Genomic DNA, 16,982 nt, shown 5'->3' on the forward strand with positions numbered 1-16,982 from the left:
TGAAAGCGATGTTGGATACTCATCAATGTACACCTTTTTGCAATCTTCCTTCGGACTCTGCAATCTTTATTAACCAACCAATCATTAGAACCTGAATATTGGAACAGTTCTGATGCTGTAGTCTACGCTGTCAAAGTTGGGATTGTACATGAAGGAAGCAATTGGGAAAATCAAAGAGTGGGACTAGATTCAGAACTCTTTCAAGAAAACGCAGTTGGCGAGTCAAATGAGCAAAAAGGAAATAAGGAAGCTGCCAATATATACGTGTTTTGATGTGTATATACAGAAAGTTAATGAAGGATGGGACATTATTAGTCTGAAATGTAATAACACGGGCACAGAAGACGATGGCAATAACCAAGCTTCTATATTCCATCAAAATTATATCCAAAGTTGTCAGTTTGTTCATGCGTGACCTATACAAGAGCTTTAATAGCTAGCTCAATTACGATAGCTATTCTATCCTGTTTACAAGGTAAAAATTAATAATTTCTATGGCCTCATAAAACGGGCCACTCAATTCCATCTCTTGGCATTTTTTGACCCTTTAGACTTCTGCTTTGCTGCCTGAAAAGCCTGCATCTTCTGTTTCTTCCGTGCTTCTTTCTCAGCCTGTCATTGCAAATGAAACAACATATTTAAGCAATAAAAGTGTGAAACAACAACCATTGCACTTCTAAAAATCTCATTCCAAGCTAGGTAGGCGTTTACCTTTGACATCTTGGATTTGGCTTTCACCTTTGGAGCTTTCTCTTCAAGCTCCGCCTCACGTTCAAGCTCTCTAGCTCTAGCATCAAGATTCTTTTCTAAATAGTACTGCAAATTTTAGGATTCAAACATGTTAGAAACTATCACAAGCAAAGAACTTGACTGATAAACTACCCCCCCACCCCCCACCCCAAAAAAAAAAAAAAAAAGGAAAAATGCATCTATGCATTCTTATCTCAGCCACCACCGTGTCCTGTTTTTCCTTTCCAGTAAATGCCACAATATCATGCCAAGTCTTATCATCAATGCTAAAACAAGTAGAATTGACAGCATTCTGAGCCTTTAAAAGTTATGTGATCCGTATCTAACTAAATATGAATACAAAACTGTTGACTATCAAAACGGAGTGGGTAATTGTGATGATCTAACTTACATTATAGTCGCCAGCATAATCCTGTATAGTTCCATCTTTAACTTCTATGACTCTATTAACTATCTGCTTTATGAAGTATCGATCATGAGACACTGTAATAACAGTGCCTTTGTACTCATTTATCGCCTCCTGGAAAAAAAAAATTATAAATAGAGTATCACACGCAGTAAGCAAAGACAAGCATCAAGAAAAAGAAACGCAAACCTCAAGCATTTCCTTAGAAGGTATGTCCAAGTGATTGGTTGGTTCATCCAACACAAGCAGAGTTGATGGTGTTACCATAAATTTGCAAAAAGCCAGTCGTGCCTAGTAAAACAAGATGAAAAATATGCACATAATTATGCCTCATAAGATGAGAAAGAGAAAGGGTAACGCCATTGAATTTAAAACTGCTGAAATATCACTACACACTTTCCATACATTGTGTAAAATGGAAGCATGCCTATTCATCTCAACATCCATATTTGAAAATTTCAACTGATAATAATGTTATGAAAACTGGACAAGATACTAAATTAGTTAAAGTACTTGGTTTACAGTTTACTGGTTGAACCATGGTTAAACCAGTCATAATTGAAAATAATAAATTTTCAATTTCATATTAATTATTTTCAATTTGAATGAAAATCTTAAATTAGAGATTTTCATCACGCACATTAATTGGTCCAATTAAAAACAATACAGGTTCCTTGACACCATACAGGTTCAACTACTCATGACCACATCCAGAGATGATGTTATCCATAGCTCAAGCTTCCTCATGGATACCATCTTTCAACCTCACAATGTGGCTTAGTTAAGGAAATACTATGAGAAGTATGATAATTGTTAAGTACATGCGCATCCATATATAGAAAAAGGGGGAAGGGAGAGAAGGGAGAAAGATTAGATACGCACACACATCCAACCCAAAACCAATCTTCATCTATAGCCATACTCAAGGAAGCTGGGTTCATCAATGGCACTTGAGAGTGAAAAGAAGTTACAGACAGAGAGCTGCTATAAAAGGGCTTTTGTTGAAGTACAAAATGCTACCTTTCAAAGAGGAAAATAACCAAATGGATTTTTTTTCCCCGCTTCAGGCAGCTGAAGCTCATGCAAAGAACATTTTGAAGCTTAAAACCAAGGATGAATGAAGAGACAAGAAAATTTTGAATAGGGCCAGGAGTGGTGAAGTTGAGATCATGTGATGGCCCTTATCCCATATCGACCAGTAGAGAAGGGCTCATAAAAGACAAGGGAAAGGATGAGTTCGGACATGTTATGTGAACTGGGCTATTGAAGTTTCAAAAGACCTATGTTTCAAGCAGTTACCTAGCGGTGAAAACAAGTATCGCCAGGACCCATCCAGTTTTGTATGGGCAGACCAGTTTTTGGTTGGTTCATCCAACTTTCAACCTGTTTCCCATCTGTTAAGTTCTTTGCCAACTTTCAGACTGGACTAGACTCCAGTTCACTAGTTTTCCAGTTAGACTGGATGAACTGGTCCATTTTTCAAAACCTTAACTAGCAGCATTCATTGGAATGTAAGAAATTAAGTTATAAGAAAACATTATACCCTAAGAGTGGGGTAAACGTTTCCTGTACTTGTCCCTAAAACACATGACACACTCTAGTCCAATCAAATACAAATAGAGGGAAATATACCAAAAGTTCTAAATCATGAAAAAAAAAAAAAATCGGGAGAAAGGATCATCCGTTCCAGTATTTAAAGTTGGAGTTCACATCTTAACATTTTTTTAAGCAATATTAATTCTTCTAGCTCACTTCATTTCCTTCAAAAAAAATTCCCAAGCTCTCTGGTCATAAGGTCATTATGCACTTGGTAAGTCAAATTTTATTAGCTAAGCACGCTGAACCAAATACAGGATTCGGGGAAAACCATAACTCATTGCAGAATTAATGGCAAAATTTGATGTTTTAGTTGCCCATAAAAGGTAATTGGATATCAATTAAATTTTGAATTTACCTTCTCACCACCACTCAATAGGGAAACTTTCCGGTCAAGCATATCAGATTTGAAATTACAACGCCCAAGAAGTCCTTTGATATCATCTATCCTCCAGTCCTCAGCAGCTTCTTCTATTGTCTCAAGCACTGTCTTCTCCAGATCAAGTGCCTCAGCCTATGAAATGAATCAATCATGTTAGCACTAGAACTGTATCAGCAATAAGTACCCAAAAGGTTCAGCATGGATAACTGCACTGGAAACATCATCTTTGATTAACTCGATATAGCATTTACTCGATCAAAGCGATACCTGATTTTGCTCAAAATAGTTTGGCAATACATTATGCTCCCCAAGCACAACTTCACCCCCATTTGGCTTCTCTAAACCCATTATGAGCTTCAGCAAAGTACTCTTGCCACATCCATTTGGACCAATAATGGCAATTTTTTCTCCCCTTTCAATTGTAAGATTTGCCTTCTTGAAGAGCACCTAGCACCGAAAAAACAAAAATCATCAGTTTGATGTCAATAAAATAAATATCCCACACGCATATACAAGAAATTTACACCCACTTTTTAGCATAAGATAATCATGTTAACTCACTTCATCCTCAAAGCCAAATTCCAAATTCTTAATTGATACAACGGATCTTCCACTTCTTCCACGCTCAGGGAACCTGATTTTCATTTGTTTCCGTTGAAATGGCTTCTCTACTAGTTCCTCTTCTTGAAGTCTCTCCAGCTTCTGTAGTCATAGCAAAAGGAAACATAACTGAGCAACACAATTAAATGCTAATTGCTCATAAACTATGTGGACATGCAACAAAGCAGAGCATAATCTGAAATCAACCAGGTGGAAATTCAATTAATCTCAACTCTCAACAATTAAAATACCAGCACCCAATGGCTTAGTAATCATTGTATGTGATAATTATATGCATGAGTACTAATAAAACTTTCACTTATTTATCTTTTTTCTTTTTTCTTTTTTTCTTTTTTTTGGGGGGGGGGGGGGCATGTCCCTTAATAAATTTCAGTTTAAAAAAAAAAGTCAGCTACCTTCTCAGCCGATGAAGCACGGCCAGAATTTACTCCAGCACCTAGCCTGTTTATCAAGTCCTTTGTCTGCTCAATTTCTTTCTGCTGCTTCTCCCATGCAGCATACTGTGCTTCAATCCATGCTGCCTTTGAAATTACATACTGGGAATAATTTCCCTCATATGTTCTGGATACACCCATGTCAGTTTCCACAATTTTTGTACACAGTTGATCAAGAAAAGCTCTGTCGTGGGAAATGATAACCATTGGCACATCTTGCTTGTTAAGATACCCTTCAAGCCACTCAATGGTATCAAGGTCAAGGTGATTTGTTGGTTCATCCAACAGTAATAAATCAGGCTCCTGCAAATGAAGACAAATTTCATCCACATCAGTGACGTTCAAACTCCAACACATATAATCTTTTCATATGGTTACAGATATGCAAGAAGAAAAGATTTAAAGAAAAGGAATTAAAAAGCAGTTCATAGGCCAACGGTATGTAAATTTCATATAAAGTTACACAGCTGTGATTAATTGCTGTGTAGAAGTATAACCAGTTTCAATGACGAAGCAGCAATAATTTATCAAGTCCTGTAACTCAAGTGTACAAAGATCAAGAAAACATCTAAGCATTCACTGCACTGATTTGGCAATTAACTATGGCTGCAATTACGTGTAGCAAAGAAGAAAATAACGGAAGTGCATGCATTATGCGTAGTTTCAGGTTGAAATAAAGTGTTGCCAATTGTGATATACCTGAAGTAAAATCTTTCCCAGGGACATCCTCATCTGCCATCCACTACTAAATGACGCCACCAGCCTGTCTGAATCATCCGAAGAAAAACCAAGTTCCGGCATCAATTTGCTTACCTTCGCGTCTACTACATCCAAGTTCACTGCCTGGGCCTTCTTCTGAAGCAAATCAAACTCGTCTAAAAGCCTCCCCATTAATTCTAAATCGTTCACAGAACCCTCGAGTGCCTTCTGCACCTTCTCCAACTTCCCTGCTACCTCCATCTCCTCCTTAAATGCACTCAGAAATTCCTCCCTCACGGTCCTAGTCAGAGATACCTCAAATTCCTGGCTCAGAAAAGCAATTTTCATATTTGGTTTGGCTTTTATTACATTCCCCGAATCTGGCTCCTCCTCACCAGCAATAATTCTCATTTGTGTCGTCTTTCCTGCACCATTTACACCAACCAATCCCACTTTTTCACCTTTTTTCACTTCCCAACTAACATCTTTCAAGACAGTGACGCCCTTGTAACTTTTGCTCACATTCTCTAACTTGACACCAGATGAAATGCTCGACGCACCGGTATTGGACTGCTTAACACGTTTATTCTCAAATTCATCAACCGAAGACTCCGAAAACAAAGACTCAATGTCCTCTTTGGCAGTGGATTCTGCCGCCGATGTCTCGACGGCGACCGCAGATGAACTAGCAGCGATACTAAAATTCGCTCTTCTAGGAACAATAAATTGAGTGGATTTAACTAAATTACTATTACCTCTAAGGCTTTGAGAAACCACACGATTTGAAGCTGGCCGAATGTAAGGTCGTACAGCGGCTTTCCGTGTGTCCAAAATGACTGTGCCGGCGAGGAAGCTTGAACTGAGCTCAAGGTGATGAAGCTTCGCGGTCAAGTCCATTATCGATTGACGATTATATCTGAGAATTCGATTGAGAAACAAAGCAAGCAATTCAAGAGAAGGATGGTAAATATTCGAGAGGATAGGATTTGGCAATGAACAGGATCAAAATGGATATGAACAACTGAGGAGAGAAGAAGCTACAGATAGAACTTCTCTCCACTAACAGCACACTGGAAAGTTTTCAGCCCATCAAACTCTTTCGCATGCGGTGGAGGATTTCCACTTCTATGGACAGCAGATTTTCTCTTCTATATTTATGAAAATCTGTTATTAGGTTAATTGACTACTCTCTGTATGTGTTTTGTATTTGCTTAAAAGCAAATTTTGTAGATAGAATTTATTTTTTTAAAAAAAAATTTAGAGGATAGCAAAGTATTTTTACCTTCAAAGATTTTTTTTAAAAAAAGAGGTGGGTGAAAAATATAGAATAAACGAGTGCTATTTGTGCATTTTATTTACAAAAATATAGAATATGTGTGATTTATTTTATTTATCTCTCATAATTCCCTCTCAATAAGCTGGATGTAATCATTTTTGTAATTGTAAATCATTTGAAATGATTTTTTTTTTATTCCATTAGATACATAGATATATAATAATCATAAAAAACAGTTAAAAAAATCTTTTTTTCTCGACCAGAAAACTTTGAAAAAAAAATTAATTCAGCCAAAGGAATCAACCATTCGTTTATTGAAGTCGTGAGAAAATCAACTATTTATTTGTTAAGTCGTGATGAGAAAAAAAAATCAATAGAGACATATAATTTGATTAAAATGAAAACAAATTATTACGGGTTTGTTTGGGAATTTGATTATAGCCACAAGGAATGATGATAAGTCGTCGAGGGCAGAGATGGCAATATCCGGAGAATATCAGATTTGTGGCGCAGCTTGAGGCTGGGGAACCGAGTGAGCGATAACACCCCTTCTTCTTATGCCACGTGTATCTTCTTGCAAGATCACGCTCCCGCCACGTCGCATGCAACCAAAAAAGTCCAAAAATTCATCAATCAATAAAATCAAATTTAAAGTGAAGTTCACTTTCGCATTCTTGATCAACAAACAAAAATCATAACAATTTTATTAACTGGATCTGCGAAGGCGTTAACTATTCATGCCAAAAAATAATTATAAAAAGGCTCTAACAATTAATTATTCAGGCTTGATTTTCCATTAATTGTGAAATATTTTATCTACATTATAACATTCATATCACGTCGAATTGGAACGTACAAGAAATGTGAAGGAATAACAAATTATTAATCACAAAATATTGTTTAGTTAGTTAGCTAATGTCAAAGTAAATGGCCTATGGAAAATAAGGTTCACATATACAAATTTGTGTGCTTGATCATGTAGGCTAAGCTAATGCATAGTGAAGAAGAAGCATGATGGAGGACTGAGGAAGAATCATTGCTAGTTTTTTATTTAAAAAAAAATTAAACACAAATATCTTTTTATTAGAGACAGTTCAGATTGAGATATTGTTCTTTCAATAAAAACAAATTTTTGTTTGTCATGTTGCATCTCATTCTTTTATTAGATACATCACTCGTGAATCATCCCTAGTGTTTTTTTTTTTTTAACTAAGTAGAGTTATTTTTCTATTGAAAGTAATCATGTTTGAGATACCGTTAGGCACTAGATGCAACTATCTCTCCTAATAAAAACTTAAACTTTGATTCGTAATGTGAGATTATCTTTCTCTGCTAGACCTAACTACAAAAGTAATAACGATTCACAAAAGGACAGTAATGCGCCATTTGTGTTCAATGGATCAAAATGGGCTTGACTCGAAGTGTTTTTCTTATCACTGGCTTGATTTGGTGGGTCTAATAAAAATGGGCTTCATACAACGGGCCCTCTTTTTAGTTATTTGTCATCAATTTCAGGTCAGATGGTTTTAATGCATAATCCAACTACGGAACTTTACTCAATGTTTTCATATCTAGCAGTATGTTTCAGATTATATTAATTCAATTAGCAAAAATTAGTCTAGTTAATAAAGAGTCGACTCATAACCTATAAGTTTATAAGTTCGAATCCTACTGTTGATGTGAAAATCTTATAAGCGTGCATAAATCTGCAAGTGCTTTATAAGCCTGAAAGTTTGTATGACCTTAACGAGCAACTAGAATCCAACTCATCAAAAATTTACTGTATAAAAAGAATAATAGTAATATCAAATCACTTAACCATTGATTCATAGTTAATCACTCCTTCCGACTCTAAATATAAAACCCTTTTTGTAGTGTAAATTACACTACAAAAAGGTTCTTATATTTGGAACCGGAGGAGTAGTTTAACTTATCACGCATACCAATTGTCATTCCAATCCATATAGCTTTGACTAAGAAAATAAATAAAACAAAAAAATTCTTTTTGTCTCTGGTTCCTATCCCAGCCTCTCGCATGTACCGAGTAGGTCATCAAAGTCAATCGAGTTTATCATATGAACATTTCCATAGAGTTCTTATGAACATTTCCATAGACATAACAGATATACATACAAACAATAGCAACAAACCTTATCTAATGGTGTCAACTGCATGACTTATAGGGCACTCATGTACTCTGTATAATAAACTATTTTCTCCCATTTCAAATATGGGAGCTAATTAAATAGTTCATATAAATTGTGAAAATTAGTTAAATTTATTATTTGTGAAAATGTGCTAATTTTTCTACAATATCCTCCTTTTGAATTGTTTAATATTAAAATTTAAAATTTAAAAAATGACACAAATAGGACAACCAACATGAATAATTTAGAAGCAAAAAAATAAACATCATATCTAAACGCTAAAATGAGGAAGATTAAAGTATCAAAACCAATTCATCAATTAACTTTATATGTTGAGAATCAAGTAAATATGTTGGCCAAAAAAAAAAAGAAGTAGTATATGCTTTTGAGTGTGAGATGGCCAAGAATTTGTTGAAGTCAATGCTTAAGAATGCAGACCCAGCTGATATGATGAAAGTAATATCTGTATTAAATTATTCACATGGCATGGGCAATAGACTTGATTTGGTCAATATGACATGTTCCTTCGTTTTGTTGATAAATGATTCAGAGAAGTCAGATCCCTTTGTAGAACTTTCAGTCCCCAAAAAAAAAAAATCCCTTTGTAGAACCAACAATCTAAGAGCAAGTCAATCATCTTGCTCTATTACATAATAATTCTCCATAATTAATTATTGGATTAAGGTGCATCTTGCATCCTGATTTTATTTTCAAAGTGTATCTAATACCCTAATTTTTTATATGGTGCATCCACTATTCTGATACTCCCTCCAGTCTTAAATATAAGACTCATTTTATAGTGTAGGTCTTCTATTTAGGACCGGAGGAGTATTATTTTTTTAGTTATATCTAACATCCTAAATATTAGAGTGCTAGATATATTAAAAAAAAAAAAAAGATCAGGATATCCGATAGACTTTTATTCTTAGTTATTTTCTGCTCAACTTGTGAGATCACACGTAGTATACATCACTTTCAAATTAGTGGGAAGTTCTTAAATAAAGAACAAAGTTAAATTTAGAGAAGAGAATAAGGACCGTGTATTACTAGCAGGAAGAAAAATACTCAGGTTGTTTAGAGAGACTTCATTATATATATATTGTGAATTTTTAACTTAACAGAAAGTATAATTAATTATTAGTATTTTTTTAATTAAAAGCACCATCACTAATCTGAGATTACAAATCAGATCAAATTTGCCATCTCTCGCAACTTGCAAGAAAACACTAAAGCCATTGGCATGATGAGAGTGCCAAATCTCCACTATACCTTATATCTGCTTGAATTGTTTTTGTTCAAGGAAAAATGCTGCAACACACAGAAGTCTAAGAGATTACCGGTAAAATAAATTTAATTTGAAGAGATTAAAAAATTAGTTATGTTAAATATTTATGACAAATAAATTTTATTTTTCCTAAAATATATTATTTAATTATTTTTTGATGGAAAACTCCTAATATATATAACCGATATGTATATTTGAAAAAAATTATAAATTTAAGACAGGAATCCATCAATTAATTAACTGTTGACAGTGTTGTTTATCAAATTCATAAAATGATTTAAATTTTATATTTATAAATTGATGGAATAATTTGGTGACGTCGGCCAATTCTCCTAAACTATCCATCCAAAATACAAAAGCAGAAAAATTGCTACCCCCTAACTGGTCAGAGCTGCGCCGCCGGCCATTAAATTAAAATGATTATAATTACAATTAAAAATATGTAATTCGGATTTGCCAAATTGGATGTGAAGAGAAAATTAGGCCAACATGAGCTGGCAATGGGGGGCCGTGGTTGTATTCACAGGTCCAGTAATATGAGTCTGGGTACACATTAATTACTTCTAAACCAAATGATTATATTATTGTAATCCATCTTATCATTAATATAAAATCTAATTAACTAATTTTGAATATATTAAAAATTTTAATTAATTAATTAATTATAGTAAAAATTATTTGATCTTCATAAAATATTTATATGTAACATTGGGTTATATATCAATTTATCAAGGGATAAGATGCTTAAATATCTCAGAAATATTCATGAAAGAGCACTCAACAACTAAAAGTTTTTTTTTAGCTCTTCTATGCCTTAGAGCTTTTATTTCATAGCATTTCTGCGCTAACTGTTATCTATTATTAAGTTTGATTGTTAAAAACACTAGTCAAACTATATAATTTAATAGTAAAATTTAACAATGGATAATGGTTAAAGTATTTTTGTTACGAAAATAAATTTTCAGGACACATAAGAGTCAAAAAAAATTTCAGATGCTAGGTGTTCTTCTGTAATTCTTCCTAAGTATTCAAACACCTTATCCTATTTATTAATTAGATAAAGTTTGAAAAAATATGAATATGACTAAATATAACTCATAACTTCTAAACTAAGAATAGGAAGGAGCATTTAGTATTCAGCTGCGTATTAATTTTATATTATGATGGGGATTGGGGCATATATATTAATATATCAAACGTGATTTCAGCCTAAAAGGGATCAGATTTCCCTTTTAAATTAATTTCTTCTTCTAAGCTTATCCTAACAAGCAAGAAACAAGGCATAAAAATAAGAAATGATACACACACAACCCCTTACAGCAAAAGTGACTCCTGTCATGAATCGTGATGATGATTGATAAAAACTTCAAAAATGAAGTGAAAATTTTATAACAGAATATATGGGAAAAAAATCACATTTGAAGGTTGATGGACGAGTCAAGATTTTGAATCAGAACCAAAAAAGAAGCAAAATTCAAATATCAGATATTGAATTCATGTGTGTAAAGGCATAAATTGAGTCTCAACTACATTGAATAATCAACTGCTTATTGATTAGTCAAAGTAGAAAAAATTAAACAGTTGCGTACAAAATTTATCTTCTTATCTTTTAAAAGAAATTTTTGACTAAAATACTTTTAGTCATCATTTGACAGGAATAAATAAATAAATTACTCACTGAAACCAAATAATGTATTATCTCCTATCATAAACATGTGAGAAAAATAATTAATTTATAAAAGAATTAGTTAACTTAATTATTTATAAAAAAAAGCGGGTGTTAGTTTTCTTAAAGTATTTTTTAAAAGTTATTTACATTAAATATTATTTAATAAAAAATCTCCGTAATATTTGCAAATAATAGAAATATTTTTTAAAGAAAATTAAATATTTATATTTATAATTAAAAGCAACTCCTATATTTATTGTAAGAAGTAGTAATAAAAAATCCAAGGTAGCACAATAAGATAAATATAAACACTGAAAACACTAATCAGAAAGCACCAGTGGTCTAGTGGTAGAATAGTACCCTGCCACGGTACAGACCCGGGTTCGATTCCCGGCTGGTGCATTTCGAGGGCTGTGAGGAAACTCTCGCACGTTCTGTGGTTGGTGTTCAATCACACGCGTCTGACCTAATTGGATGATCTATCTCGTGCATCTGAGCTCTCTCTTTTGTCCTTTTCTTTTAGACATTCGCCTGTGGAAGAAGGAAATCTGCGCGCAGACGAAGCTCATGTTTATTTTAGAATTGAGCCAACGTATGATAATCTTTTGCCCTACCAGAAAACCTTCACAATTTAATTAGAAAGGAAAGAAAAAATTGGCAATATTCTCGGTAATCACAAACCCATTTAAACAAGAACTTCACATCTTTTAAGTGAAGAAGTAAAATATATTAAATACTACTTTCAGTCTTTAATATAAGATCTAGTTAGTTAATTTGAAGATATTAAAAAATGTGGTTAAATTAGTTATTTGTTATAAATATGTATTGTCTTTTCTAAAATATCCTTACTAGTAATGTATATTAGCTAGAATTACCATTTAATGAAACATTTAACATATGCAAGTTCTATAAGAACTATTTTGAAAAAAATAGATAAATACGATGGACAAAGTGGACTAGGATATCATATTTAGGACTAAATTAAAAATCAAACAAATTTTTATATTAAAGATGAAAAATAGTAATTTTAGTTACCAAGAACCCGTTTAAACAAGAAGTTCACATCGTTTAAGTGAAGAAGTAAAATCTGTTACTGCATTTGAAATAATTCTGTAGGTCAATTTGACGAACACAATTCAGGAAGTCCCATTGACACAAAAATTGTAAGCATTGGCACGACATTATCCGCGCATACCATTTTAACTACGGAAAATTGTACGTGAAAAATAGTCATTTATTATAAGAACGGTCAAAATTTTATGAAGTTAAGAACAATATAAAAAATTAGTACTGATGATGAAGGGCTAAAATATACTCATTCCATTACTTTTTATAACGAAAAAAATAATCATTTCTATCTTATCCCAGTTTATAAAAAACATTTGGAAGATATCTCGGACTTTTTTTATTAATTTTTTTTATCTTTTCTCCATTAATTACTTACTACTTCTAATCCTTAATATAAGAGTTCGTTTGATTTTTATTTTAGTTTTAAATATAAGACCTCAATATATTTTGTTTTTTATATTTATCTATTTTTTCAAAGTAATTCTTGTAATAATGACAGTTCTAGCTAATACATTTGACTAACAAGGATATTTTAAAAAAAATAATACATATTTATTACAAATAACTAACTTAACTAGTTTTCTTATTCTACTTAAATTAGCCAACTGAATTTTATATTAAGGACTGACGGCAGTATTTTATTACTTACTATATTTAATATCTAATTTCTCAAAATATCATTCTCTTTATGTTAATAAATTTTTATTCCTTTGCTTATACTCTCTCCTCCATAAATAAATATATTTTTGAAAAAAATTATAATTTTTACATTCTTATTATCTTTAATTAATTTTAACTAATTTCTGATCCCCGTGATTTATTCAAATGTTGCATAAAAAACTAATGTTTCATAATTTCCCATTGATTGGACTCTATTATACGAACTTTGTTGGTATAATTTTTTGTGTGTTATATAATGAAAACAGTTGGTATAATTTTTTTGTTTTATATAATTGATGTTTTCATTAAAAAAAAAGAATTTGTCGCAGGAGTTAAAAAAAAAAAAGGGAAGTAATGAAGGGTAGTTGGGGAAAGTGACCAACATAATCATAAATTCACAATTCATCGAAACGATTAAATGCGAAGAATATTTTGTGCTTTGGAGACAGCTAAGAAAACCCAAAGCAAGCCGCGGGGTATCTGAGTACAAAATAAAGAAAGGCAAAAAAGATACAATAACAGCGGAAAAAGCGTGTGAGAGCGAGGGCATTTCCGTAATTGTATTGACGAAGTTACTCAAAAATTTAATAAAGAAGTGGCCCACAAGGCCCCCCCCCTTTGCATATAATCTGCCAGGACGCCATTGCCCAATCATCGTCCAGTACGTTTCCAAACAGCTATTTTCTGTTGGCTCTTAGCTGCCTTGCTCTTCTCGTGCCTCTCCCCTTCCTCCTTCGCCCCACTTGAATATATTTCTATATATTTACACACACACTCACGCTTCTATATTCTGCTTAAAGTGCTGTTATTCTTTCAGTATATCCATTCCAGATTTTCTGAATCCTCAAGATCTGAAGTCGCTCTCACATGGAGGATCGTAAGGAGGTAAGTTATTGTCTGTTTTCTATTTCTCTCCGTTCTTCTTTAGATGTGTTTGGTTGCTGAGAGAAGCAAGGGAGGGGAATAAACTCGTAGAACTGCATGATTATAATACGGACATAAGAATCGATGTTGTTGTGTGAGTGTGTTGTGCGATTGAGGAATTCTTCAAAATGAATCGATTAAGAGCTCTGCTGTCTGGCATCATCGTGAATCTGGATAGAAACTTGTAAGGTTCCGTTTGAACTGAGCCTATTTAAGTTCCGACAGAAACGCCTGAAAAAGCAGCTTGTTATTGGTTTTGAAATTAAGCTTGCTTTTGGAAGCTCGCGTAAATGAATCTTTGAAAGTTCTGTTCGATATTTTGCTCCTTCTGAAGCCTTGTCCCTGTTATTCAATCTTCATTTTAGTAATTAGTAATTTGTTCACGCGCCATCAGATTCTTGTTTTTTTTTTTTTTCGCTGTTTTTCTTTGCGCTCCTTATACTTTTCGCCGTTTTACGCTGTCAACAATAATGGATGCGAATAATTGTCCAGCTATTTTTGTTTTTTCGACAGAATTTTCCAGCTCAGTTCAGTCAATCAATTTATTTGTGTTACTGTTAATCCTTTGACTAGACAACGTCAATGACGCATTCGTACAAGTAATGATACATTTCTCTTTAACTCTAGAACGTTGAAACCTTTTTTTTTTAAAAAAAAGGTTGGGTTCTGTTGACCAAAAGATATTGACCTCTTAATTTCCCAAATACTTGTATACAGTGCTAGCATTAGCTGGTACGTATTGATGGTTTTTTGTGCCTGAGGCCATACCTTTCACTTCACAATGAGAAATGATATCATTACTTCTTTTATTTATCTCGTTCCCGTTATAACCGATGATCCATGCGCATTGATCCGTAGATTTAATTGATGAATATTTTCCTTGCAGAAAAATGCCCCCTGGCTATCGGTTCCACAGTTTGGGGATTGGGATCAGAAGGGGCAAGTGCCAGACTACTCAATGGATTTTTCAAAAATCCGGGAAATGAGGAAGCAAAACAAGACAAATGTATCCAGGGCGAGTCTTGGTAACGAAGAAGAACTCATGGCTTCTTCAACTGCCAGCATGAACACAGGCCACAGCATCCCTGAGCCCCAGCATTCCCATTACCATCGAAGCCACCACTCTCATACTGTAAGATTCTTCCCTCACTTTTCAATTAAAAAGTTATTTAACCCAAAATATGATCGTATTATCGTACAACTCGTAGTTGTAGCTACGAATAACAAAGAAGCATTCGCATTACTTTTACAGAAAATTAAAGAGTATTCCAAAATATGTGGCAGAGATGTGGATGCATTCCTAGAAATCAAGCGTCCCGTCTGTTGATTCATTACATTAGATCTCTTGTTTCTCGTTCTGATGATTGGGTCAATTATATTCTTTCCATTACGCGGTAAAATATGGCTGACCATTGCCCTTTGGGTACAATACATCAATGAAAATGACAATTTTAATAGGCTAATGGAAACATATTGCCAGACATTTCACATCTTGAATGTATTCTAAGGAAAACGACTGACTATCATATGAAGTTAAATTGAATTCTCTTATTGCCTTATTTTTTGCTTAATACTATACTACCTTCAGTCTTAATTATAAGACATTATCTGTAGATTATAAATAAGATCTTTATAATTAAAACCGGAGGCAGTAGTATGTAAGTCATGGAGCTGTGTTGGTGTAAGTGTTAAATTAGAGTTTCCGAACGGCAGTGTCAACCTCGAGATCCAAAAGAGAACTGTCTCAGGTCGAGGTTTCTGAAGGAATGTTTTGAGTGTAAAACAACGAGTTAATAAGCAGCGTACAGTTTGTCATATGCAAAGCTCATTCCGTATTGACTTCTGATGTTCTTTGACAGGCAAGGAGGAGCTTCTTCAGCTACTTCAACTGCTGCGTGAAAGCTTGATGTTAGAGGCGGTGTACATTATTTTTCTTGCCTTCTGTAGATTTGGTTGAAAACAATCACGCTTCTTCCCATTTGGTGATTAAATGTTCCCCCCTTTTTTTCCTTTTTGATCTTGAATGAAGGTTTTTCTTTCCCATTTGATCCTGTTCTTGTTTTTCTGTTCCCTAAAGTATTCAGAAATTTAGCTAAGCACTAACAGGCAGATAAAAATTACAAACATTAAGGCGCTCCTTGTTCCAGCTCGGCAGACGTCCGTGCTTATTGGTTGGCCATCTTCTGATAATGGCGTGATATCGCTTGAGATTCAATTGTGTCTTGCGTCTCTCGCGCCACATTAATCATTATCTTTCATTCGCGAAAACCCATACTTGAACTTTTTCCGATTCATTGTTCTAAAATCCGGAGGTTTCAGCTGCTTGAAAGTTATTCGCTATTTAAAACAGATTGAGCCCGGAGTCAATCTTGTTCATTACTGCCTTTGAGAAATTTATAATTTTTCGATCCTCCAAACGAGGTAATCACAGCCTGCAGAACGAATCCTTGGATGTTTTGTTGATTTACATTTGACGTTTCTTATTTCATTAAATTAAATTCATTGTTAATAAAATTACTTTTTTGCACAGTTTATTTTCTCTCCAAAAAAAAAAACTTGTATCAATTTTTTTTTTATGGTAATACACTTGTACCAAAATTTAACACCAAGAGCGTTAAAGAAGTTGCCATCAAGCATAATCCACAATCTGAATGTTGAAGAATGAGACTTGAGACTGAACACCAAATAATCAGGAAGCAATAAATTAGGTTACGCAGATAATTTTTTAGATTAATATAAATTTTGGTCCTTTAGACCTACTCTTATTTTAATTTTAGTTTCTTAAGTTTCAATCCATACATTTTGGTTTTCAAATTTTTTTTCATTTAAAATATTAGTTTCTATAATTTAATAAAAACTTGGAGAACCAAAAATGATATTTTGAAACTAAAGACACTAAGACCAAAATGAAAGCACTGAGAAACAAAAAATTATATAAACTCTATTTTTAAAAAAAAGATATTTACGCCCTCTTTTTTTTTAAGAACTCCACAAAAATCAATGATTAATTGATTAAACCAAATACTAGTGCGCGCGCGCGCGCGTACTAATACTTAACAGTAATC

The 16,982-nt window shown here is 33.5% G+C and overlaps 2 protein-coding genes and 2 non-coding genes across 4 annotated transcripts; 3 read left to right on the top strand and 1 right to left on the bottom strand.

The window, feature by feature from the left end:
• Positions 1-344: 344 nt before the first annotated feature.
• On the bottom strand, positions 345-6,020 carry LOC114714498 (ABC transporter F family member 5). Its single transcript, XM_028899235.1, has 9 exons — positions 4,889-6,020; positions 4,151-4,492; positions 3,696-3,836; positions 3,402-3,581; positions 3,111-3,266; positions 1,346-1,447; positions 1,142-1,270; positions 712-816; positions 345-612 (listed from the first exon to the last, which is right to left on the bottom strand). The coding sequence occupies exons 1-9, from the start codon at positions 5,783-5,785 to the stop codon at positions 517-519; spliced, it is 2,148 nt and encodes a 715-aa protein (XP_028755068.1). The 5' UTR covers positions 5,786-6,020; the 3' UTR covers positions 345-516.
• A 5,576-nt stretch (positions 6,021-11,596) lies between these two features.
• TRNAG-GCC (transfer RNA glycine (anticodon GCC)) lies at positions 11,597-11,667 on the top strand. The gene has a single exon. It is a non-coding gene; the product is annotated as a tRNA-Gly (tRNA).
• A 6-nt stretch (positions 11,668-11,673) lies between these two features.
• Positions 11,674-11,765, top strand: LOC114714564 (small nucleolar RNA snoR114). The gene has a single exon (XR_003737461.1). It is a non-coding gene; the product is annotated as a small nucleolar RNA snoR114 (small nucleolar RNA).
• A 1,929-nt stretch (positions 11,766-13,694) lies between these two features.
• Positions 13,695-15,890, top strand: LOC114714551 (uncharacterized). Its single transcript, XM_028899303.1, has 3 exons — positions 13,695-13,878; positions 14,804-15,049; positions 15,777-15,890. The coding sequence occupies exons 1-3, from the start codon at positions 13,861-13,863 to the stop codon at positions 15,822-15,824; spliced, it is 312 nt and encodes a 103-aa protein (XP_028755136.1). The 5' UTR covers positions 13,695-13,860; the 3' UTR covers positions 15,825-15,890.
• The last annotated feature ends 1,092 nt before the right edge of the window (positions 15,891-16,982 follow it).

Source organism: Neltuma alba, unplaced genomic scaffold (assembly GCF_004799145.2).
Source record: "Neltuma alba isolate B1F8T4 unplaced genomic scaffold, ASM479914v2 tig00011509_pilon, whole genome shotgun sequence".
NCBI lineage: Eukaryota > Viridiplantae > Streptophyta > Magnoliopsida > Fabales > Fabaceae > Neltuma > Neltuma alba.

What these genes read in the sequence shown, in the direction of transcription:
- LOC114714551 (XM_028899303.1), top strand. An exon ending in GAAGCCACCACTCTCATACT is followed by an intron (nt 15,050 to 15,776) that starts GTAAGATTCTTC and finishes GTTCTTTGACAG; the next exon opens with GCAAGGAGGAGCTTCTTCAG.
- LOC114714498 (XM_028899235.1), bottom strand. Translation starts at nt 5,785, where the DNA reads ATGGACTTGACCGCGAAGCTTCATCACCTTGAGCTCAGTTCAAGCTTC. An exon ending in ACTATTTTGAGCAAAATCAG is followed by an intron (nt 3,267 to 3,401) that starts GTATCGCTTTGA and finishes TTCATTTCATAG; the next exon opens with GCTGAGGCACTTGATCTGGA. An exon ending in CCAAATCCAAGATGTCAAAG is followed by an intron (nt 613 to 711) that starts GTAAACGCCTAC and finishes TTGCAATGACAG; the next exon opens with GCTGAGAAAGAAGCACGGAA.